At 35.1% G+C, this 25,599-nt stretch overlaps 2 protein-coding genes, 2 long non-coding RNA genes and 1 other non-coding gene across 8 annotated transcripts; 2 read left to right on the forward strand and 3 right to left on the reverse strand.

Moving 5' to 3' along the window:
* Nucleotides 1–3,326: 3,326 nt before the first annotated feature.
* On the reverse strand, nucleotides 3,327–5,111 carry LOC133675695 (uncharacterized). The gene is made up of 2 exons (XR_009835456.1): nucleotides 3,954–5,111; nucleotides 3,327–3,639 (listed from the first exon to the last, which is right to left on the reverse strand). It is a non-coding gene; the product is annotated as an uncharacterized LOC133675695 (long non-coding RNA).
* On the reverse strand, nucleotides 4,269–4,355 carry LOC133676372 (small nucleolar RNA SNORD24). Its single transcript, XR_009835585.1, has one exon. It is a non-coding gene; the product is annotated as a small nucleolar RNA SNORD24 (small nucleolar RNA).
* A 3,841-nt stretch (nucleotides 5,112–8,952) lies between the features above and the next one.
* On the forward strand, nucleotides 8,953–12,531 carry LOC133675687 (receptor-like protein EIX2). 4 transcript variants are annotated; one of them, XM_062097140.1, is made up of 4 exons: nucleotides 8,959–10,675; nucleotides 11,109–11,297; nucleotides 11,735–12,069; nucleotides 12,139–12,531. In XM_062097140.1, the coding sequence occupies exons 1-3, from the start codon at nucleotides 9,061–9,063 to the stop codon at nucleotides 12,055–12,057; spliced, it is 2,127 nt and encodes a 708-aa protein (XP_061953124.1). In that variant the 5' UTR covers nucleotides 8,959–9,060; the 3' UTR covers nucleotides 12,058–12,069; nucleotides 12,139–12,531. The 4 variants fall into 4 exon arrangements, with proteins under 4 accessions (XP_061953126.1, XP_061953123.1, XP_061953124.1 ...); XM_062097141.1 differs by having other exon boundaries at nucleotides 11,121–11,297; XM_062097142.1 differs by lacking the exon at nucleotides 12,139–12,531 and having other exon boundaries at nucleotides 8,953–10,093; nucleotides 10,535–11,297; nucleotides 11,735–11,870.
* Nucleotides 12,532–17,059: 4,528 nt separating this feature from the next.
* LOC133675696 (uncharacterized) lies at nucleotides 17,060–18,786 on the reverse strand. The gene is made up of 2 exons (XR_009835457.1): nucleotides 18,193–18,786; nucleotides 17,060–17,282 (listed from the first exon to the last, which is right to left on the reverse strand). It is a non-coding gene; the product is annotated as an uncharacterized LOC133675696 (long non-coding RNA).
* Nucleotides 18,787–19,440: 654 nt separating this feature from the next.
* LOC133675999 (receptor-like protein EIX2) lies at nucleotides 19,441–21,680 on the forward strand. Its single transcript, XM_062097574.1, has 2 exons — nucleotides 19,441–21,194; nucleotides 21,293–21,680. The coding sequence occupies exon 1, from the start codon at nucleotides 19,671–19,673 to the stop codon at nucleotides 21,180–21,182; it is 1,512 nt and encodes a 503-aa protein (XP_061953558.1). The 5' UTR covers nucleotides 19,441–19,670; the 3' UTR covers nucleotides 21,183–21,194; nucleotides 21,293–21,680.
* The last annotated feature ends 3,919 nt before the right edge of the window (nucleotides 21,681–25,599 follow it).

Consider the following 25,599-nt stretch of genomic DNA (forward strand, 5'->3'; position numbering starts at 1 on the left):
TTATTGGCATTAAATCAAGCAATTAGCAGGTATTGAAATTGATGTTAATTCAAGCCTATACATGTAATCACCGTAGGAAATAAAATTTCAGAGAAATTTCTTCGAAGATTAGTTCAAAAATCTTCTTAAACACACTGATGACTTGAAAAATCTTGGCTCAAAAATAAGGGGCACGCACTATCAATAATTACTAATAAGCTAAAGGAGATTTGTAGAACATGGTAGCATCTTCTACTTTTCATCTTTCCTGTGTGTTTATGGAAGTATTATTAGTAACAGTTTAAGTATTATAAAATAATAAAAACAAATGAAATTATATCCATCTACCTTGACTTATATAATTAATTACTTGATTTTAAATTTTCTGATAGTGTTTTTAATTAATACTATATATAGGGAAGTTGTGAAGTGAATGGATTCAAAGTTAAATAATCACCCACCAAATTCTCATTGCTCTCAATTATTACTTCCGTACCCACTTCGATATTATCTTTTCTTTTGTGATCATGCTGCTGATAAAGAACGACAAGTCGTTTCATAATCTTTCTGTGCTTATTGTGCTTCTGTTGCTCATGAAACTTGCACCTGGGTTCATTTCTGGAGTGAAAGGGGCAACTTTCGGGCGCATAGAGAGGGAGAGACAAGCCCTTCTCAAGTTTAAAGACCTTATTGATAACTTCGGTGTTCTTTAAAGGAAGGGATAGGTCTCCTTTAGCGGCATGCAACAAGTCACTGACCAGGATGCTGCTCAGAATCTAATCATCAATGTGATGCCCAGAAAATAAAAGAGGAGGGGGTTTTGGTATAAAATCAATTTTGCAACTCATTTTCACCAAAAATAACCCTCCAAAGATTATAAAAACCTCTATAAACCATCTGTCAACCCTGAAAACACCTTAAAATAATTGTGGCCAACCAACAATCTCATCGTTTTTTAGTGAATTTTTCTTTCATCTCGCAAACTCGAGGAATGGAAAGTAAATAAAATAAATTTCTGTACTAGGATAAAAAATTTAAAAACTCTGAGATTGGTTATATATTTTTTTCGTATTTTATATTGTGATCCTCTCACTTTAAATATGTTTTCTCTACTATAATTTAAAACTTTATCTTATATAATTAGATCAAAAAAAGATTAGAAAAAAAAAACATGGGGACAATTTAAAAAAAATGATGAAAATAAAAAGGGGGTGAGCTTCACTATTCATAAAAACAATGAAGCACTTGGGGAAAAACCCAATATATTTTAGTATTTTGTATAATAAGATTTTTTTTTAAATTGATTATAATATCTTTTTAGGTCATATTTAGTTAGTATCGTATAATAGAAAAGACAATTATAAAAAAAAAGAAGCAAAAACTTGTTTGGATGGAGAAATAAAAACTGGAAAGTAAAAATAAATTTGCTTTAGAACAATTTATGGAAGGATAAAGTTGAATACATGACAACTGTTTATTCATAAACTCCCGCAATAACTCATTTATTTTTTACATTTTCTAGTTTGGGGTGAAAATTAAATGATTATAAAGAAAGTAAATTAGTTAATAAAAAAATAACTAAACAGGCATGATTAATTCAAATAAATTAACAACAAAACCCTCATTAATTTCAGGTAACATCCAAATCGAGTGAGGTATTTCAATCACCAAATTCTTGTAGTGGATTTTCTATACGTCGAATTATACGTACATAATCAATTCACTTTTCTTTTCTAATCAAATTAAAATAATGTTTTGTAATTTTATTAACTTTAATATTTTATGCAGATTCTATTGCCAATAATGTCTGGAAGTTAATAAAATCCAAATACTACAACCTCGTGGAAAATCTACAAACAAACACCTCTACTCCCCTCACCATTTAATAACCTTGAATTTGTTTTCACTGACCATAATTTCACCAAAACCTAAACACCATAATATTTGTTTCCGGAGATCAAAGAAATAAGGTTAGAATTGGAATATCCTATTTTTCTTATTTCATATATATGATGATTTTCTATAATCCAATATGCTAAAAAATAAGATTAATTAAGTGTCTGGCTGATGGGTAATCATTCACATTCACAACAATATTCCTTTATTTAGTATTGGTGGAGCAGATACTTGGTGGTAGAAGTTCAGTTCCTGCAAAACAATCTTGAATGATTAAATTGGTGACTTTTTAATAAAGGGTTGTAATAAAAAAAAAATTGATCATTAAATTATAAGAATCAAAGTGTTTATTCTTAATTTTTTTATATGATAAATACTCTAAGAATATATGATCAAATAATAAAAATAAAAACTTTTTACCTGAATGGTTCAGAGGATATTTATATCCCCTGAACCTTGTCATTTTGTTAAATGAATAGAGAGTCATTTCCTCTTAAAAGCTTTGATGATAAGAAATATCCCTTCACAACATTAATGTTGTATAAGATATTCTCATCAACATCAATATTAATGTAAGAGTTATTTCCATCAACAATGTTAATGGAAATAACTCTTACATCAATATTAATGTTGATTGAAACATTAGAAGCTTTTGGTAAACTCTTATACACTTAGAGATGTATAGAAATGACTATCTTAGATTTTTATAATCATAAAAATAGTCTTGTGACTCGATATAAAACCTATAAAAACTATCAATTCCATATGTACTTTGTCTTGAATTGATTCTAAATTTAAAAATATTGAGTTTGATATTTTGTCAAACCAACATGCACTTGAATGTCAATTCTATAAGTACTTGGGCACTGACTCAAGGATGTTGAGTCTGATATTTTTCCATATTAACTGGCACTTGAATGCTAGACCAACGAGTACTTAAACTTAGCGTATAGCTGAACTCAAAGATATTAGATCCGATATCCTTTTAGGCTTACAAATATTTAGGCTTAGGCAAGACTGATATTCACCAAATATTAACACTTCTCCAGAAAATGTAGGTGTTGTCTGCATCATCTCCAGAAAATGTAGGTGTTGAGTCTGATAGTTTGGGGTGAAAATTAAATGATTATAAAGAAAGTAAATTAGTTAATAAAAAAATAACTAAACAGGCATGATTAATTCAAATAAATTAACAACAAAACCCTCTAAAGTGATCACACGCTCCGCTAAAAAAAGGAAATTTCATTGAAATTGTTAAAAATAGACTTAATCATATTTGATTTTTTAAAATCTGGATATCAGTCCCTTTTTAAAAAAGAAAATGTATAAAAAATGAGATTTTATCGAGGCTGTTAAAAGAATGGGCGTTGGATCATATGACTGATAAGAATTGGGTTTGGACTCAGGAGATTTCATTTCTTCTTGCTACAAACATGTAGTTGTGCATACTCTGTCTTGAAACTTGTAATGTTTTGAAAAGCTCCGGAAACATTTATACCCCTGAAAATAACAAGTGAGGTCTTCTTGACATAGATATGGCTATCACTTGTGCAGCCATTAACAATTATTTGGATCAATTTAAGATTGAAAATAACAATTATTTGGTAAAATCACTTGGAGTTTTTTATTTTTTTTATTTTTTGACTCGAAGAAAGCTCTAGTCCGAGACCGTTTGAGGCTGAGGGAAAGGTACGCGAAGATGCTTAGGATTGTATTGGGGTCCTTCACCTCATACAAATTTGCCAGCTTCTCCTTCAGCTCTGCCTTCATAACAGAACAAGTGCAAGGTAAACAACAAAACCAGGTGCATCAGTCACTCAAAAGTCAACTTTTATAATAAAAAATGGTCAATGCGAATAACCTTAAAAAACTCAAGGTGTAAGGTATGTCATTCCTAGATCAGAACCATATCACAGTTAATTGTCCAATACAGCCCCGTTATGAAAATAATGGCGAATCGTTCCAAATCCTCATATAATATGCAAATATTTTTTTCAAAAACCATGGATGAAACAGATAATGCTCAGAAAAATAAAGCACAAAAAATTTCGAGAAGTAACACAAGACTGAGGATATACCTTAGAAACCTTGGCTCAGCCAGGATGAAGAACATCAATGATCTGCGTTAATAAAAAAAAAAAGCAGAATTAAAACCAAAAACACTTGGAGACCTTACTTAAAAAAGACAACAAATACAATGGAATACACATTTTCACTGAACTATAACCTACTCCAAACACAGAAATTAGTAGGTAATGCTCTAGCAGGGTACATTTGACACCAAAGCATAATTGATAACCACTGATGCCAGGGTCAGCAAACACGTTACAACATCTCATTTTACCAGCCAATAAAAACTCCCAAGAAAATAATTTGAAACCAAAAGGATTCATGGGCTCAGAGATCTTGGTGGAAACTAACATCAAATGGATTCCTTGAAACCCATCAAGAGTAGCAAATATTTTGTCACATCACTGGCCCCTACTACTTGATAACCGAAAAAGTCTAACTCTGAATGCATACACAAACATTAATCACTAACGTAAAATAAACAGAACTGAACTTCCCTAATCTAAAACACGCTTTATTTCTATTGAAGAAAAACAAAACCAAGACTATTCACATTAACTAATAAAAACCCACAAACAATATTTTGTATGTCCTTCTAAGAGCCGCGATCCATTCAAGCACCAACAATTTATTCCAAAAACAACAAACAATAACACTAACACTTCCAGGAACAAACATTCATGAACAACCATCTCAAAAATTCTAAACTTTCTTCCTTGCAGTTCAAGATCTAAAGGACCCAGAAGAACAAAATCAAAAACAAAAAAAAAATTCTTTACTAAACCCTCGTTTGGGCACCTAGAAAATGAAGAAAAAAAGAGAGAATGCGAGGGTCAAAGCTTCCAAATTGAGTTTTCTGAGACTTGTGCATGATTAAGAACAATGATATTTGGCCTTGGCTAATATGGTTGTGGTTGAGCATTTGCATGAAAAGCCTGTTCATTGCATATCTGCTGTTGTGTTTGTCCTGATATACAAGATAATGAAAGCGATTACAGCTGGATTCTTTTTCCATGCAGCTAGAAAGGACCCACATGAGGGTTATCGGACTTTGGTTGAGAACCAGCCAGTTATATCCACCCCAGAAGTGCTCCTTTCCCGAGACAACCAGACTGGGTCATCTACCATGAGCTGGTAATGACTACAAAAGACCATAAGTTGACGCGGCAGAGAATGTCTATCAAATAAAGGAATGGGAAAACGTGTGGGCTATTGACATTGACGAAAATGTCGAAAGAAAGGGGCACTGATTCGGCTAGACCAAGACTTGAAGCTCTTAATAATTTCCATTCAGGAAGACTTTTTTATATCCATCCCAGCAGTGCTCCTTTCCAGAGAACCAGACTGGGTCATCTACCATGAGCTGTAATGACTACAAAAGAGTATATGCGCGAGGTCACGGTTATAGATCCCAAATGGCTTGCGGAACTAGCTCCCAGGTTCTTTAAAGTATCAGATCCTACAAAAATGAGCAAGCGAAAGCGTCACGAACGCATACCTCTCTACGATAGATACCACGAACCTAATTCATGGCGTTTGAGTAAAAGGCGAGCTTAATGTGTTTTGAGTTATTTATATCAACTGGTTCTCAATCTTAATTCATTTTTTCTTGCTACAAGCATGTAGTTGTACATACTCTGTGTCTTGAAACTTGATAGTGTTTTGAATAGATCCGGAAACATTTATATCACTGAAAATAACTAGTGAGGTCTTCTTGACATAGATATGGCTATCACTTGTGCAGCCATTAACAGTTATTTGGATTCTTTTTTTTAATTCCGTTTCGTCTCAAAGAAAGCTCCAGCCCGAGACCGTTTGAGGCTGAGGGTAAGGTACACATCCTATTGCTGAGTCAAGAATTTGGTGTCTGGTGAGCATTATACCAAAGGATAACCAATGAAAGATGTATCTGGCGAGTTGAAAACAGATTTAGATAAATGGATTCACTCTGCGCAGGTAGGAGAAGCCTGCCAAAAAAATCATGTTGGGAATAATTACAGTTTCCATCGATCTAAGGATTCTGCTATGTGTTCGAAACCTGATAACTAGTTTCTGTTAGAACCCCAACAATCCTGAGTCCGAACCCGTTCATATGAAGCAAAAAACTTGAACGTTCTCCTTGCTAGCTGTATATGTGCTGCTTAAACTATACGGCTAGACTAGCAATTGAAAGTGTTTCGCAGATGGAAACAATAAATGCAATTAAAAAGAAATTAACAAAGTGGGACAAGAAAAATCCAAGTAATAGATTCAGCTTCCATAGAAAATGAATTAAAAAAAGACAGAGATGGCTATAATGTCTCCATCAAGACCATAAGTTGACGCGGCAGAGAATGTCTATCAAATAAAGGAATGGGAAAACGTGTGGGCTATTGACGACATTGACCAAGACGACTTGAAGCTCTTAATAATTTCATTTCGGGAAGGCTTTTTTTTTAAACACACTGATGACTTGGAAGTAAATGTCGAAAGAAATAATTATACATGCAGTTTTTCAATGTATCTTTGCATAGAAAAAGTTTCTAAGTGTAAATTGAAAAGTTGATAAATACATGTAATTAAATAAATTAAAAATTATATATGTTAATAAATAATAATAAAATATTATTAATATTTAAAAATAAAATTAGAAAAATTAAGGGCTAGATACATATCAAAACATTTAATTTTGCAAGAGAATATATTTATGCAGTTATGTTTATTTAATTTATTTATTAAAAATATTTTTTTATTAAATCAAATGATATTCAAAACAAGCACATATATTAAATTGATTAAATAAAATAAAAATGAAAAATACTATGCAAGGCTACACGTTTTAAAACTATATATTAACTGAAAATAAAAATTTTTAACTTTGAAAAATAAAGTTCTTTAGTACAAAAAATGAAAAAAATTTATAGATTAATCAGAATAATCTTTTTAAAAATTAAATACGCACAACACCTTTAAAAAATAATCTTTTAAAAAAATTTAAATAAGAAAAAAATCACATGTGAGGGATATTAATTAAAAAAATATTAAAAATAAATATTAAAAATAAATATCAGTAAAAAAAAGCAATATTTAAAAAATAATAACCTCAATGTTGTTCTTAACTCGTCAAAACTATCAGTCGACCATAAGCTCAACCAAGTTTAATAAGTTTTTCCCTTTAAATTTATATCCAACTCTTTTAAAAAAAAAAAAAAACAAGGAGGGCCAAGAGCCCAGGCTTGTAATAAAGAGTTCAAAAGTGCTGACGAGCCTAGGCTTATTTTAATTTTTTAAAAGTCCTTCTCAATTTTTTGAAAAAAAACAACGAGCAACATGTCAAACAATGTGTCGTCTACAAACCTGGATTTCCATCACCATTACGGTAGTTGAAAAAATAGGGCAAAGATATTTTTTTTCCACAAAACCCATTTTTCAGCCATTTACACTAAAAAACACATAACCAACACCTTTATAACATCAAAAAACTATTCTATCAACTCTAAATATCCAAAAAATAGCCAAAAACCCGAAATCAAATTGGGTTAGCTATGGCTTTGCTGGCTTAGATTTGGTTTTTCATGCAACATTAAAACTCCAAACAACCACCATGAAGTCCCTCTTATCTTAAGAAACTCGTGTGTCGTGACGTGCACGATGTCAAATGATGAATCTACTACTTGAAATTGAAGAGGTATAGGATTTAATCATAAAGTTATTATTTGAAGGAGTCGTCACTTAGTATTATGGTCACTAGAAAATATATGGTATGTGAGAGCCTGATTAAGGGGACTAGTTGTGCAAAAAAAAGACATGTCACCCACAGTACATCATACCTAAGATAAGCTGTATTGTTTGTTTATTGTTTTTGTAGGTTATGTTTCTATCAGTTGGTCTCATGTAAGATTTAAAGCAATTCTCCTTTCGCGAGGAAGTCTCTACCTTATTGGTTAAATCCTAGTCATTCTAAAACTCAAATTTAACATTACATTTATTTTCTATTTTGTATCTTTAACACTTGAAGGTATACTTCAAAAATATAGTTTTATACCCTAAATATTAAAGTCTACAACTAAATCCTAACACTCTGGATACGAATTAAACAAATTAATTGTTGTGAGATTTTTGGTATTTTAGTCTAATCCTAATAGATAATCATAAACTAGTTACAATATACATTTTGTATTTTTAAAACATAATAAAATGTTATTTTATCTTTTAGAAAATATGCATAAAAAAAAAGCCTTTAGGATTTGGTCATTTGCTTGAAAACAAAATTTTTTTTTGTTTTTTTGGATTTTTTTTTATTTTTTTAAATTTTCAATAAAACTGAGTGTTTTTAATATGAAGTTTGTAATTGCTTAACGTTTTCCTCCTTACTATATGTGCTGAATTTATATTTATGCTTAAACAACATACATAACAAATACAATTAAAAAGAAATAAAGTAGTTCAACTAGTTAGACCTTAGGTTTGCTTTTTAGAGGTCATCGGTTCGAATCTCACAAACCTTAGAACCACTGGAGGCTTACATAGTCGTTAACTTCAAGATCCATGAGATTAGTCGAGATATGCACAACCTAACCTGAATACTCACGTTAATAAAAAAAATAGACAAGAAAAACCCGAGTAATAGATTTAGCTTCCAAATTATAAAAAAATCGAGATGACTATAATATCCCCCTCCATAATATAAGTTGATGGAGAATAGAATATCTATCATAAAAGTAACTAGGTAGTACTTTTTGTTTAAAAATTTATTAATTTTTTTTTAATATTAACATATCAAAATTATTTAAAAACATATAATTAATTTTAAAAAAATTATTTTTTTAAATATTTTTAAATCACAACGGTGCAAAGAAAGGAAAGACAGAACGTGTGGGCTATTGATGACCTTGACCAAGACTTGATGCTCTTAATAATTTCCATTGACCAAGACTTGCACTTCACGTGGAAGCTTAGGCATCTTTCTTTTTAAACACTCTATCAGTAAACGTCCAAAGAGATTTAATATTACATATAGAGCAGTTGTGAAGTGAATGGATATTCAAAGTTAAATTACCCGCCAAATTCTCATTGCTCTCAATTATTACTCCCATACCCACTTCGATATTATTATTATTACTTTTTTTTGTGATCATGCTGCTGATAAAGCACGACAAGTTGTTTCATCTTCTTTATGTGCTTATTGTGCTTCTGTTGCTCATGAAACTTGCACCTGGGTTCATTTCTGGAGTGAAAGGGGCAACTTTCGGGTGCATAGAGAGGGAGAGACAGGCCCTTCTCAAGTTTAAAGAAGACCTTATTGATGACTTTGGTCTTCTTTCAACCTGGGGAAGTGAAGAAGAGAAGAGGGATTGCTGCAAATGGAGAGGAGTTCGATGCAACAATCTAACTGGTCATGTTACTCATCTTGATCTGAGTGGCTTTAACCTTAGTCAGACGATTGACTGGCTGCAAGTGCCTAACAAGCTCCCTCGCTTACATGAATTGTTGTTAAGACATTGTAGCCTTTCAATTATCGGTTCTCCATCTCTTTCTCTTGCAAACCCCTCTGAATCTCTTGCTATCGTTGATTTCTCTGATAACCAGCTTACGTCTTCAATATTCTATTGGTTGGCCAACTTCGGTAACAGCCTTGTTGATCTTGACCTCTCACATAACCATTTACAAGGTTCAATTCCAGATGCTTTCAAGAACATGACTTCTCTTAGGACCCTTAATCTATCCTCTAACCAATTACAAGGCGATTTGAGTTCATTTGGGCAGATGTGCAGTTTAAATAAACTGTATATAAGCGAAAACAATCTCACTGGAAAGCTGTCTCAGTTGTTTGGATGCGTGGAGAACTCGCTAGAAATTCTACAACTAGACAGAAATCAGCTTCATGGTTCATTGCCTGACATCACAAGATTCACTTTCATGAGAGAGCTGAATCTCTCTTGGAATCAACTGAATGGATCTTTACCAGAACGATTTAGTCAACGTTCTGAACTTGTTTTGTTGTACTTGAATGACAACCAACTCATTGGATCACTTACGGATGTTGCGATGCTTTCATCATTGAGAGAGTTGGGGATCAGTAACAATCGATTAGATGGGAATGTTTCTGAAAGTATTGGAAGCCTATTTCAGCTCGAGAAATTGCATGTTGGAGGGAATTCCCTAAAAGGTGTGATGTCTGAAGCTCACTTTTCAAATCTCTCCAAATTAACGGTATTGGATTTATCTGATAACTCCCTAGCTTTGAAATTTGAGTCTAATTGGGCTCCCACTTTTCAATTAGATGACATATTTCTTTCGTCTTGTAATTTGGGTCCTCCTTTCCCTCAATGGCTTCGAAATCAAAATAATTTCGTGAATCTGGATATCTCGAACACTGGAATTTCAGATACAATCCCTGATTGGTTTTGGAACTTGTCCAATTCCAACTTGCAATTGTTAGACCTTTCTCACAACAAGATGAGTGGATTTTTGCCAGATTTCTCATCAAAATATTCCAATCTCCAACACATAGATTTGAGTTTCAATCAGTTTGAGGGCCCATTACCACTTTTTTCATCAGATACCACATCAGCCCTGTTTCTCTCTAACAATAAGTTTTCTGGTCCAGCTTCTTTTCCATGTAATACTGGAAGTGGTATCTTGGGTGGCCTTGACCTCTCAAATAACCTGTTGACGGGATGGATTCCTGATTGTTTAATGAATTTCACAAGTCTAGGTATTCTGAATTTGGCCAGCAACAACTTTTCAGGTAAAATTCCCAGCTCCATTGGATCAATGCTCAAACTTCAAACTTTGAGTTTGCATAATAATAGCTTTGTTGGAGAATTACCTTTGTCTTTGAGGAATTGTAGTTCTCTAGTATTTTTAGACCTGAGCTCAAATAAGTTGCGAGGAGAAATACCAGGTTGGATAGGAGAAAGCATGCCATCTCTGAAAATCCTTTCCCTACAATCTAATGGATTTAGTGGAAGCATACCGCCAAATCTTTGTCACCTATCAAATATTCTGATCTTGGACCTATCTCTAAACAATATCTCAGGAATCATTCCAAAGTGCCTTAATAACCTCACTTCCATGGTTCAAAAAAGAGAGCCAGAATATTCCCTTGCAAATAATGCTGTTCTTAGTAGGTCTTACGGGAGGCCCACTTACGGAAGCCCTTACATGTCTAAAATCTTCAGGAGCCCTTGCAGGTGTAACACTGACGGGAGCCGTTACATGTCTAACACTGACGGGAGCATGTCTAAAATCTTCAGGAGCCCTGACAGGTCTACCATCTTCGGGAGCCCTGACAGGTCTACCACTTACGGGAGCTCTTACATGTCTAACACTGACGGAAGCATGTCTCAAATCTTCGGGAGCCTTGACAGGTATACCACTTGCGGGAGCCTTGACAGGTCTAACACTTACGGGAGCCCTTCCAGATATGTTGAATATCAGAATGAGATCAGGGTTGGATGGAAAGGAAGAGCGGATGATTATCGAAGCACACTAGGACTTTTGAGGATCATTAATTTTGCAAGAAATAAATTAGTAGGTGAAATTCCAGAAGAAATAACAGGACTCTTAATGTTGCTTGCACTGAATTTATCCGGAAATAATTTGAGTGGAGAAATCCCTCAAAAGATTGGGCAGTTGAAACAGTTGGAATCACTTGATTTGTCAGGAAACCAATTATCAGGAGTGATTCCTATCACAATGGCTGATCTAAATTTTCTGGCTTTCTTGAACCTCTCCAACAATCACTTGTCGGGGAGGATTCCGTTAAGCACTCAGCTGCAAGGCTTTAATGCTTCACAATTTACAGGTAACCTTGCATTGTGCGGGCAGCCGCTCTTACGGAAATGCCCTGGAGATGAGACGAATCAAAGTCCACCTGCTAATGATGACAACCGAGGCAAAGAAGTCGTCGCTGATGAATTCATGAAATGGTTTTGTACTGCTATGGGAATTGGTTTTAGTGTATTGTTTTGGGGAGTTTCAGGTGCTTTACTGCTAAAACGTTCCTGGAGACATGCCTATTTCCTGTTCTTGGATGAATCATGGGACTGGCTCTGTGTGAAGGTAGCACTGCGCAAGGCACGAATTCAACGAGAATTTCAGAGGCTGCGAGAGCACGTTCTTGCTTAGAAGGATTGCAAGGTAATATGGTTATTCACATATCTTTTCCTTTCTTTTTATATTGAAGACTAATGGTTCATTTTATACCAGGAGCTGCAGCTGGGTGCATGACAGGTCCTCTTTGTCCAAGGAGTTCGTTTTGTTAGTGCACGTGTTTGCTGGAGCTACATCGTCCTTTACCTTGGCAACTTCATCGTCGTCTACTACTACAAGTTTGAAATAAGGTTCCATTGGAGAACTCTTTGTACAGCTGCTGGGGTTTATGGGAAACTATGAAAGTGATTATGGAATCTCAAAGTTGGTTTTTATGTGAATTTTTTTTTGGAATGTTTTTGCAAATATTTAGTTCTTACTTAACAGTGTGAAGCTGGAACATATCCATTCTCCAAATCAAAAAATTATGCCTGTGCTTGCTTATTTTGCTACAGAATTTAATTAAAAACACATGTAATTTACTTTTTTTATTTATCTGCTTTTGTTTAATTGTTGGCATTAAATCAAGCAAGCAGGTATTGAAATTGATGTTAACTCAAGCCTATACATATAATTACCGGAGGAAATAAAATTTCAGAGAAATTTCTTCTAAGATTAGTTCAAAGGGTATAATTATATGTGTCAATGGTGATTTTTGAAAAGTATGCCCAATCATACAAGAAAGGAAGGAGAAAAAATGGGGTTGCGATGCAGCCATTGACGAGTTCGATTGCAATCTTACTTAATGAGTCAACGCTACAAAGCTATTAAGAACAATGGTGCGTTCACATATTGCTTTCTTCTTTGTTTTAGTCATTTAAATATTTTTTCGGTCACTTAAATTGTTTTTCATTTTGATCTTTTCATATCGAGTTTTTTTGGGATTTGATTTAATAATTTATTTTGCTTAACTTAATTTGTATGAGTTTATGATAATGTCAAAAAAAAAATTCTAAAATTAAGTTGATGGATACCAAAATTGACTCTAAAACAAAAATCCAGTCTCTCTCTCTCTTTTTCATTGTAGGTAAGGTGTGTTTTGAAGTATTTTGGCCCTCAAGTTCTAATTTTTGCAACTTTTATCCATTTGACCCCAGGCTTTTACATTTTACTTCAAAAAATTATTTTTTATTCACATTTCAGTTTTCAGAGAAAGTTGTTGAAAACTAAAAAAAAAATTGTTAGTTGGCCACTTTGGATGATCAAAAACATTGTTTTTGGTGTGAAATTTTATGATTTTGTCTCATGAAAAAAGTTAAATTGAAATGTTTTTTACTCATCTTGCAGTAAAAAATAGATAGGGCCTAAGGATTTTTTTTTAACATTAAATTTTTTTTATTTGTTAACTTATTAAACATTTTAGAAATGATTTTATTGAGATTTATAAGGAGATTCATAAGTGCCCCCACTTATGCTGACCTTTGTTATCAAGTCCTTGTGCCTGGCTTGATTTTTAATGGGCCAGTTGGGCCAGCCCCCTATTTATTACAAATTCTAACACTGCTTATTAAACAATTGATATAGTTTAATGATTGTTATACTTTGTAAAAAACAAAATATGCAATATATATATATATATATATATATATTAATTTGATTTAAAGCTAATTTATATTAATAACAAATATATTGATACAATTCATATATTTATTTCTCCTAAGATATATGTGTGTGTGTGTGTGTGATTACACGTGTCTTTGCACACACTTATCCATGGTAACCATAAAAACTTCCCTCGTGACTTGGTCTTGTTTTCAATATAGATAATTATATCAATTTGATTATAAAACTTGATAGAATGATACATTGAACAATTGGATATTATGCAAGATATAATATACACAATTAGAAACGAAGAGGCACAGTGGAGACTCGACTAATTATTTAAGAATTGATTAAATTATTTATTTATTTTATTATTTTAAGAGTAACTACCAGTAATTATTGTTGCATCTCGGTGGATGTCAGCTGAGAAAAAAATATATTGTGAAAAATTAGAGTTGATATTTAATAATTAAAAGAAACTAAGAATACTAAAATATATGTTGATTTCAGAAATTCAAATTAGAGTACTTAGTTATTTAAGAATTGATTAAATTATTTATTTATTTTATTATTTTAAGAGTACTCAAATGCTGCAACGATTCATGTGGTAAGCCAGATTTAGTTAAATGGATTCTGCTATGTGTTCGAAACCTGATAACTAGTTTCTGTTAGAACCCCAACAATCCTGAGTCCGAAACCGTTCTCCTTACCGTATATGTGCTGCTTAAACTAGACGGCTTGACTAGCAATTTAAGCTATACAGCTAGACTAGCAATTTAGGGTTCTAGTTAATGTGTGAATGTTTCCTGGAGACATGCCCATTTCACTGCCTCTATGTGAAGGTAGCAGTGCGCGAGGCACGAATTCAACGAGAATTTCAGAGGCTGCAAGAGCACGTTCTTGCTTAGAAGGATTGCAAGGTAATATGGTTATTCACATATCTTTTCCTTTCTTTTTATATGGAAGACTATTGGCATTAAATCAAGCAAGCCGGTATTGAAATTGATGTTAATTCAAGCCTATACATATAATCACTAGAGGAAATAAAATTTCAGAGACTACTGTACGTGGAAAATCATGCCATTTGATACGGTATTGAAGGTAGCCTCCTTTTCTTTTTCTTTTTTTCATTGTAGCTTAGGCGTGTTTTGAAGAATTTTGGTCCCTCAAGTTTTATTTTTTGCAACTTTTATCCTTTTTTATGGTTTTTACATTTTAGTTTAAAAATTAATATTTTGTTCACATTTCAGTTTCTAAGTAATGGTTTATGTATAAGTTTTGGATTTTACTCTATTCTTTTCTTCTTTGTATCACCTTTGTACCCCTTCACTTTAGTTTTCAATAGCTAGTTTTCAATGGTAATCTAGCTATATCAATAAAATATTAAAATCTATCAATTATTATCAAAAAAGCTGTCAGGACTTGATGTAGGTGGAGGCTATTCACAATAAACACACATATAACATATAATTTAATGAGTAAAAGATGTTGTGAATATGAATTTTAAATTCATAATCTTATTCTCTCACTACAAGATTTCACAGTTTTACCGATGGACATATTTCGTCGGTGTGTGATTCATAGTTCATTGGTAATAAAATTACCGACGAAAACAGTCTGTCGGCTTTCCTTTCATCGGTAATACCTAATTCCGTCGCTAACACAGTCGGTAAAAAAAAATTGCCAATGGTTTTACAGACAGAAATTGCGCGCCAAAAAAAAGAAAGGTCTCGATATTATGTCTCTTTTATTGATGATCATACTCGTTATTGTTGGATTTATTTAATGAAACATCGTTTTGAATTCTTTGAGATATTTGCAGCTTTTCGAGCTCTTATCAAAACTCAACATTGTGTTGTGATCAAATGCTTTAGGTGTGATTTGGGTGAGGAATACACCTCTAATAAATTTTGCCGATTGCTTGCCTTAGATGGAACCATCCACCAAACTTCATGTATAGATACTCCTAAGCAAAATGGTGTTGTCAAAACTACTTGTTCTCTTTTGTTGTCTGCTTTTGTTCCTAATAAGTTTTGGGGAGAAGATGTTCTTACTACTGTAAGTTTGATTAATACAATTTCATCTTCTCATAGTTCGGGTTTATCTCCTTTTGAAAAGTTATATGGGTATGTCCTTGATTATTCCTCATTTAGAGTCTTTGGTTGTACTTGTTTCGTTCTTCATCCTCATGTAGAACGCAATAAGCTATCCTCTCAATCCACTATTTGTGTCTTTCTGGGTTATAGTGAAGGTAAAAGGGGGTATCGTTGTTTTGATCCAATAACTCAGAAAATATATGTGTCTTGTCATGTTGTCTTCCTTGAGCATATACCTTTCTTTTCTATTCCATCCACTACTTGTAGCCTGACTAAATCTGATCTTATTCGTATAGATCCCTTTTCTAAGGATTCTGATAATGATACCTTTCCACATGTTCCATCAATTTGTACTCATAACTCTGTATGCACTCGTACTTTACTCTCTGGCACACCTGAAGCTCCATTCTCATCTACTGCCCCTCAAGCTTCATCTGAGATTGTGGATCCACCTCCACTTTAGTCCATCCGTATTCATAAGTCCACAAAACTACCAAATTTTGCTTATTCTTGTTATTCTTCATCATTTACTTCTTTTTTAGCTTCTATTCATTGTCACTTTGGGCCCTCTTCCTATAAAGAGGCAATTCTTAATCCGTTTTGGCAGCAAGCTATGGATGAGGAACTTTCTGCTTTACATAAGACAAATACTTGGGATCTGGTTTCTCTACCTCTTGGTAAGAGTGTTGTTAGTTGTCATTATGTGTATAAGATCAAGACTAATTCTGATGGGTATATTGAGTGATACAAAGCTAGGTTAGTTGTAAAAAGATACTCTCAACTGTATGGTATGGACCATAAGGAGAAATTTGCCCCGGTTGCAAAAATGACCACTATTCGTACTCTTATTGTCATAGCTTTGATTAGTCAGTGGCATATTTCTTAGCTTCATGTTAAAAATGCCTTCTTGAATGGAGATCTTCAAGAAGAAGTTTATATGACACCTCTTCTTTGTATTTCACATGACTCTGGATATGTTTGTAAGCTTAAGAAAGCATTATATGGTCTCAAACAAGCACCCCATGCTTGGTTTGAGAAATTCCTTATTGTGATCTCGTCTCTTGGCTTTGTTTCTAGCAGTTATGATTCTGCTCTTTTTATTAAGTGCACGGATACAAGTCGTATCATTATGTCTTTATATGTTGATGACATGATTATTACTGGTGATGACATTGATGGTATTTCAGTTTTAAAGACAAAGTTGGCTAGACAATTTAAAATGAAGGATTTGGGTTATCTTTAATATTTCCTGGGTATTAAGGTAGCATACTCACCTAGATATCATATCATCCACCGAAGCAGAATATCGTGTCATGGCATCTACTACCAAAGAGATTGTTTGGTTACGTTGGTTATTTGCTGATATGGGAGTTTCCTTTTCTTATCCTACTCATATGTATTGTAACAACCATAATTCTATTCAGATTGCTTATAACTCAGTTTTTTATAAGTGAACTAAACACATTGAGATCGATTGTCATCTTACTTGTCATCATCTTAAGCATGGCACCATTTCTTTTCCTTTTGGTCCTTCTTCCTTGCAGATTACAGATTTCTTTACCAAGGCGCATTCCATCTCTCGTTTTCATTTTCTGGTTGGCAAACTCTCGATGCTTGTAGCTGCCACATCGTGAGTTTGAGGGGAGATGTTAAATAATATTTATGTAGTCTTAGTTATTAGGGTAGAATAGTACTTTCAGTTTAACCTATGTATACTTTATTTGCATTTAGGTTAAGACTAAGCACTTCTAATAAACAGATTATTGAGAATTCTAGCCTTCTTTTTGTGTTTTTTCTTAGTTATTTTAACAAAGTTTTTATTATTTATTTTTTTAGAAGAGAAGCTTATTTTATTTTCTTCTTAAAGAAACTCTAATGGAGAAAAATGACATGTGTCGCACCCGACATCACGACGGCCTTAAAAATAAAACTTGATTATGGAAAAAGAACAGATTTCTGGTATCGTGTTCTTTTAGGGGAAAATATCTTGTTTAAGGAGTCGTCACCTAGTATTATAGTCACTAGGAACTCTAACTGGTCAACAGAGATTCTGTGGTATGGGACTGGTTACGTAAAAGGAAAGATATTATCATCCCTTAAACGTTCTACCTGAGGCAGACTACATTGCTGGTTTTGTCTTCAATTGCTAAACATTTATTTGCTTATGCTATGATGATTTGTTTATAATATTCCTGACTCTGGCGCTAGTGAATATTCGAGCTCGAATAATTTCAACTCCAGTGTTGGTAAAAATTCGTAGCTACGAAAAAAATTAGTATATTTTCTTCTTCTTTTTTATTCCTGATCCTAATATCAGTGAATAAATTGACAAAAATACATTTTTCATAAGACATGCAAAATTTATTTCTACACTTTCTATTTTTTTTATTTTTTTTTTCTAGACCCAGTAAGTATGGCCCGGTCCCGGCTGGGCACTGAACATGCTCGCAACAGTAATAAGGTAAGTATACTACCTTTGCAAAGTAATAAGTGAAATGAATTTGAAAAGTGGGGAAGATGAAGAACTTACATGGTCTGCTGGAGGCGAAGGCGCGCGGGTGCTGATTGACCAGCCTATTTCTTGCTTTCCCTTCCTCTAGTCTTTTCATTCTTGTTCTCTTGCTCTTCTCCTTGTTTGTTCGCCTGGCTTGCTCTCTGATTTAGGAGACGAAGGCGTGATGGATGACCAGCCAAAGCTCTGCTTCGGTTCCTTTGTATGCTCCTGTGTTGTCCTCTTGTTCTTCCTCTATTTTGGGTTTTTTCTTGCTGGTTCTCGACTCCCCTGTACGTGTTTCCAGTGTCTTCGTTCTCCTGGTTCTTGGTTTCTCCCCTTTTGCTCCTCGGTGCTGCTCCTTTTTTTTCTCCTCTCCTGGTTTGTTCCCTTTTCTTGTTCTCTGTCCAGTCTTCTCCGTTCAAGACGAAGACAATGGTGGTAAAAGCACGAGGTGCTGCTGGTTGATGGACCAAAATTTTCCCCTTGTTCTGTTTGCGTTTTTCTTCTTTGATTTTTCATCCCCTTTTCAGTCCAATCCCCCCCTGATCTCTCTATTTTTCCTTTCGCCTTTTCCTCTCTCGGTCCCCCCTGTTCGTGGCTCTTTTTTGTCTCTTCCCCTCCCCCTCTGCGTTCTTTGTTTTCTCTGGCTTTATAGCCATATAATTCCACCGTTACCAGGTAATAAATTGATTGTTATTGCAGAAGTAATGGTGGTGGTGGGCAGTTGAGGCACTGAATAAGATGAACAGTGTTGAGAAACGGCACCGTTTTTTGTGTTTTGTGTTTTGATCCTTGACATTTTGAATTTTTACAGTCCAGTCCTTGGGTAAATTGTAATTGAACCCCTGCATCTCAGCGCCATTTACACATTGGTTCTTGGGTTTTAATTTCTTGCAAATGTGACCAGAATCAGCCCTATACTTTGATACTTTTTCAATTAAGTCCCTGAATAAATTAATTCCAAGCTCAATTAAGTCTAAAACTTATCAACTCTCCAATTAAACCCTTGATTTGATTAATTAAATTAATTCCAAGCTTAATTAAGTCTCAAAACTTATCAATTCTCCAATTAAACCCTTGATTGGATTAATTAAATTAATTTCAAGCTCAATTAAGTCTTAAAACTTATCAATTCTCCAATTAAACTCTTGATTTGATTAATTAAACTAGTCAAGAGTTTAATTAAATCTTTAAGCTTCCAATCATGTTTCTCTTAACCCAAATTTTAATTCATTCTTCATTTATTTTATTTTTACTTGTTTTTTATCATTTTTTCAGTAAATAAAAACTCCCTAGCTTTGAAATTTGAGTCTAATTGGGCTCCCACTTTTCAATTAGATGACATATTTCTTTCGTCTTGTAATTTGGGTCCGCCTTTCCCTGAGTGGCTTCGAAATCAAAATAATTTCGTGAATGTAGATATCTCGAACACTGGAATTTCAGATACAATCCCTAATTGGTTTTGGAACTTGTCCAATTCCAACCTGGAACTCTTAAACCTTTCTCACAACAAGATGAGTGGAATTTTGCCAGATTTCTCATTAAAATATCCCAATCTCCGAAACATAGATTTGAGTTTCAACCAGTTTGAGGGTCCATTACCACTTTTTTCATCAGATACCACATCAGCCTTGTTTCTCTCTAACAATAAGTTTTCAGGTCCAGCTTCTTTTCGATGTGATTATGGAATTGGTATCTTGAGGGTCCTTGACCTCTCAAATAACCTGTTGACTGGATGGATTCCTGATTGTGTAGGAGATCTAGGTGTTCTGAATTTGGCCAGCAACAACTTTTCAGGTAAAATTCCCAGCTCCATTGGATCAATGCTCAATCTTCAAACATTGAGTTTGCATAATAATAGCTTTGTTGGAGAATTACCTTTGTCTTTGAGGAATTGTAGTTCTCTAGTATTTTTAGACCTGAGCTCAAATAAGTTGCGAGGAGAAATACCAGGTTGGATAGGAGAAAGCATGCCATCTCTGAAAGTCCTTTCCCTACAATCTAATGGATTCAGTGGAATCATACCGCCAAATCTTTGTCACCTATCAAATATTCTGATCTTGGACCTATCTCTAAACAATATCTCAGGAATCATTCCAAAGTGCCTTAATAACCTCACTTCCATGGTTCAAAAAACAGAATCAGAATATTCCCTTGCGAATAATGCTGTTCTTAGTACTCCTGACCCTTACAAGAGGTATTCCAAGGCTAACACTTACGGGAGCCCTTGCAGGTCTGACACCAACAAGCGCCTTTACAGGCCTTACATTTACAAGACCCTTCGCAGGTCTGAAACTTACGAGAGCCTTTACGAACGAGTTTATTTTGAATTTCAGAATGAGATCAGGGTTGGATGGAAAGGAAGAGAGGATGAATATGGAAACACACTAGGACTTTTGAGGATCATTAATTTTGCAAGAAATGAATTAACAGGTGAAATTCCAGAAGAAATAACAGGACTCTTACAGTTGCTTGCACTGAATTTATCCGGAAATAATTTCACTGGAGAAATCCCTCAAAAGATTGGGCAGTTGAAACAGTTAGAATCACTTGATTTGTCAGGAAACCAATTATCAGGAGTAATTCCTATCACGATGGCTGATCTAAATTTTCTGGCTTTCTTGAACCTCTCCAACAATCACCTGTCGGGGAGGATTCCATTAAGCACTCAACTGCAAAGCTTTAATGCTTCAGCATTTACTGGTAACCTTGCATTGTGCGGGAAGCCACTCTTACAGAGATGCCCTGGAGATGAGACGAATCAAAGTCCACCTAATAATGATGACAACCGAGGCAAAGAAGTCGTTGCTGATGAATTCATGAAATGGTTTTGTATTTCTATGGGAATTGGTTTTAGTGTATTCTTTTGGGGAGTTTCAGGTGCTTTACTGCTAAAACGTTCCTGGAGACTTGCCTATTTCCGGTTCTTGGATGAATCATGGGACTGGCTCCATGTGAAGGTAGCAGTGCGCAAGGCACGACTTCAACGAGAATTTCAGAGGCTCCACGAGCACGTTCTTGCTTAGAAGGATTGCAAGGTAATATGGTTATTCACATATCTTTTCCTTTCTTTTTATATTGAAGACTAATGGTTCGTTTTCGCGCTTTCTGGTTTCCCCCCTCCATTTTATACCAGGAGCTGCAGCTGGGTGCATAACAGGTCCTCTTTGTCCACTGAGTTCGTATTGTTTGTGCACGTGTTTGCTGGAGCTACATCGTCCTTTACCTTGGCAACTTCATCATCGTCTACTACTACTAGTTTGAAATTGTTGAAGTTGTTGAAGTGGTGGCACCAAAGCTGGAGTTTATTCTGCAACGTTTCTTTTCAAATTATTTATCTTAATCTTGTTTGAATCTGTAGAATTTAATATTATCTTGGATAAGTCTAGTTAGTTATATATATCTCTTTAGATAAAGGAGATGATGGTTGTTATTTGATTCTTGTCTTCTGTAGTGTTTGATTTCTTCTATAAATAAAACTAGAGGGATGGCAGTAACCTCACCCCCGTGTGTTTCTGCTCCTTGTTCTTTATTTTTTTTCACCTCTGTTCTTTTGTTCCCTGTTCTCTATTCTTTGTTCTCTAATTAAAAGCTCTACATATACCATTAACTAACAGAAATAAGGTTCCATTGGAGAACTCTTTGTACAGCTGCTGGTTTTATGTTAAAGTATGAGAGTGATCATGTAATATATTATGGAATCTCAAAGTTGGTTTTCATGTGAATTTCATTTGGAATGTTTTTGCAAATATTTAGTTCTTGCTTAACAGTGTGAAGACGGAACATATCCGTTCTCCGAATCAAAAAATTATGCCAGTGCTTGCTTATTTTGCTACAGAATTTGATTAAAAACACATGTAATTTACATTTTCATTTATCTGCTTTTGTTGAATTATTGGCATTAAATTTACATATAATCACCGGAGGAAATAAAAATTCAGAGAAATTTCTTCGAAGATTAGTTCGAAAGGTATAAATGTGTCAGTGGTGAATATGTCAGTGGTGATTGTTGAAAATTTTGCCCAGTCATATAAGTAAGTGATAAAACAATGGAATAATAAAACAGTAGAGAAGGAATGTTGTAGCCAAAAACCCTCTAGGTCTGCGTGTATTGTATTAGGGTTTTATAATCCCTAAATGTCCACAATTAATGCCATAATAAATGCCTAAATACATGCCTAAGACTGTTCACATTCCATAATAGGATAATATTACAATCAGCTCATCCCATATTTAGATATTCCATAATACCCCCCCTCAAGTTGGAGTATGAAGGTCTCGGATGCCCAACTTGCGCAATAAAAATTCATATTGTTGCTTTCCCAAGGCTTTTGTGAATATATCGGCAAGTTGTAATGACGACGTAACGAATTTAGTCGTAATACTCCCAGCCACAATGGCATCACGTATAAAGTGACAGTCAACCTCAATATGCTTAGTGCGCTCGTGAAACACAGGATTCTGTGACATATGAAGGGCCGATTGACTATCATAATGAAGGGACATAGGAGTCGGATGAGACACGCCAAGACTTTCCAGTAAAGCTTTAAGCCAAGTCAACTCACACGTCGTCATGGCCATAGATCGGTATTCTGCTTCGGCAGAGGAGCGGGAGACAATGTGTTGTTTCTTGGTTTTCCAAGATACCGGTGAATTACCAAGAAAAACTATCCAGCCAGTAAGTGATCGTCGAGTAAGGAGGCAACCGGCCCAATCAGCATCACACCACCCGTGTAGCCGCAGATCACTTTCACTACTAAGAAATACACCTTGACCCGGATTACCCTTAAGATACCGGACCACCCGCAAAGCAGCTTCCCAGTGTTCCTCCCGTGGGCATTGCATGAATTGGGATAGAATATGCACACTATAAGATAGTTCGGGTCGAGTGAAGCAAAGATAAATCAATCGTCCTACCAAGCGACGATATTTTTCCGGATCGGCTAATGTTGTACTAGTGGACAAAGCAAGTCGATGATTTTGTTCTAAAGGAACAGCTGCTGGTCGAGCCCCTAGTAACCCGGCCTCCGAAATAATGTCAAGTGCATATTTGCGTTGACAAAGAACAAAACCAGCAGGATTGCGCGCCACTTCAATTCCCAAAAAATATTTTAGGCAGCCAAGATCTTTCATGTGAAAGCAAGCACTGAGATAATCTTTGAATGTCTGTATATCACCCGGACGATTGTCAGCGATGATAAGATCATCAACATACACAAGGACACTAAGTTGTACTTCCCCCTGCAGATATGTGAATAATGAGTAGTCGGAATAAGATTGCTGGAAACCATAGCTCGTCAAGGCGGTTGAGAGTTTAGCAAACCAGCACCGAGGAGCCTGTTTCAACCCATAAAGCGACTTTCGAAGTTTGCAAACGGCCCCAGTTGTCCCGACACGAAAACCAGGCGGAAATTTCATGTAAACTTCCTCCTGAAGATCACCATGCAAAAATGCATTATGAACATCCATCTGATGTACTGCCCAATTCTTCGCGGCGGCCACAACAAGAAATACCCGTACGGTAACCATTTTTGCGACAGGCGCAAAGGTTTCCGTGTAATCAAGGCCTTCAGTCTGATGATTGCCCAAAATGACTAGGCGAGCCTTCAATCGCTCAATAGTACCATCAGAATTATATTTGATCTTGTACACCCACTTGCATCCCAAAGCTTTCTTCCCAGCCGGTAGACTCTGAACAACCCAGGTCTCATTATTTTCGAGTGCGGAAATTTCACGCTGCATGGCATCTCTCCAACCTTTGTTTCTGACTGCCTCCGAATATGACACGGGTTCCCGCTCAACTGTGATGACTGCAAGAAAATGTCTATGTCGCATAGAAAATTTGTCACAATTCACATAATGTGCTAAAGGATAGGGTGTACCTGAAGGATGCAGTGGGTCGAGTGGTGAGCGAGATGGACTCAGTTGAATGGTGTTGGTGACATAATCATGGAGTCGGACGGAGGGATACCGCTAGCGATGTCCTCTCCCCAATAGATTAACCTCTTCTTCTTCTAGATGAGGAGAAGTCGATGGGGCAATATTTGGAAGTGGCTCAGAAGATGAATGATCTAACTCCAGCATATCCTTGGGTATAAGATCGTGGGCCTCGTCAGAAGTGGTGAGAGCCATATCGGTAGTGGAAGGCCCATCAGTAGTTTGAGCAAAAGGAAAAACATCTTCTGAGAACACAACATCCCGAGAGACAAAAAAATCTTGTCTTTCCAAATCATACAGGCGCCATCCCTTCTTCCCATAGGGATAACCAACAAAAATACACCGACGACTTCGACTTGCCATTTTATCCCCCGTCTTCTCATGTGCATAACACAAAGACCCCAAAACACGTAAGTGATTATAAGACGGTTCCACCCCATGTAAGACGCGATATGGTGTTTTTCCATCCAAGATCAAGGAAGGGGTCCTATTGATTAAGTACCCAGCAGTCAATACACACTCGCCCCAAAATTTAATTGGAAGAGAACCTTGAAATCGCAGAGCGCGAGCTACATTCAAAATATGTTGATGTATTCTCTCCACACGCCCATTTTGTTGTGGAGTGCCTGTACAAGAAGTCTGAAAAATAATTCCTTGATCAAAGAAATATGATTTCAGACATGTAAATTCTGTCCCGTTATCACTACCAGAAAATTGATAAATACAAACGGAAATACCGAGGGAATATTTCCATCGGTAAATTTCCGAGGGATTTTACCGACGGAAATATTCCCTCGGTATATATCGAGGGAATTACCGTGGAAAAAAAATTAAAACAAAGCAAAAAAAATGATGACGTGTCATTTTTACCAATGAAATTACCGACGGAATAAATTCCGCTGGTAATTCCGTCAGTAAATTTGTTGGTAAATTGTGAACATTGTTCATCATGTTAATTACAAAGGGAATCACCGACAGAAAATTCCGTCGGTATTTTCCAGAGAGTAAATCACCGACGGATTGAAAAGTTGTCGGTGTTATTTGGCAGTTTTCTGAAAAAATTCAATTAATTTAAAATTTTCATTTAAATATTACAGGCGGAATCACCGACGGATTGAAAAATCATCGGTAATTTTTTGGCGGTTTCTGAAAAAATTTTACGAAATTGAAAATTTAAATTAAATATTACCGATGGAATTACCGACGGAATAATTAAAAAATATTAATATTTAATTATCCGTCGGTAAATCCGTCGGTAAAGCGTCCCAATAAAAAGCCTGAATGCCCTTATTTCACAAGAGACAGACTCGTTTCTTATTATTATTATTCTTCTTCTTGTTCTTCTACTTCTTCTTATTCTTCTTCACTATATGTAAAAAACATCATTTCTTATCTATTTCTTTCTCTTCTTTTCTCTCCTCATCTCCTTCTCTTTTCCTCCATGCTTGGGTATGTCTTCTTCTTCTTTCTTCTTTTATCCTCTTAGTTTTTTTTTTAATTAATATG

The sequence above is a fragment of the Populus nigra genome, chromosome 16 (genome assembly GCF_951802175.1).
Source record: "Populus nigra chromosome 16, ddPopNigr1.1, whole genome shotgun sequence".
NCBI lineage: Eukaryota > Viridiplantae > Streptophyta > Magnoliopsida > Malpighiales > Salicaceae > Populus > Populus nigra.

Coding starts and splice junctions, on each gene's coding strand:
- LOC133675687 (XM_062097139.1), top strand. CDS start 9,061: ATGCTGCTGATAAAGCACGACAAGTTGTTTCATCTTCTTTATGTGCTT.
- LOC133675999 (XM_062097574.1), top strand. CDS start 19,671: ATGAGTGGAATTTTGCCAGATTTCTCATTAAAATATCCCAATCTCCGA.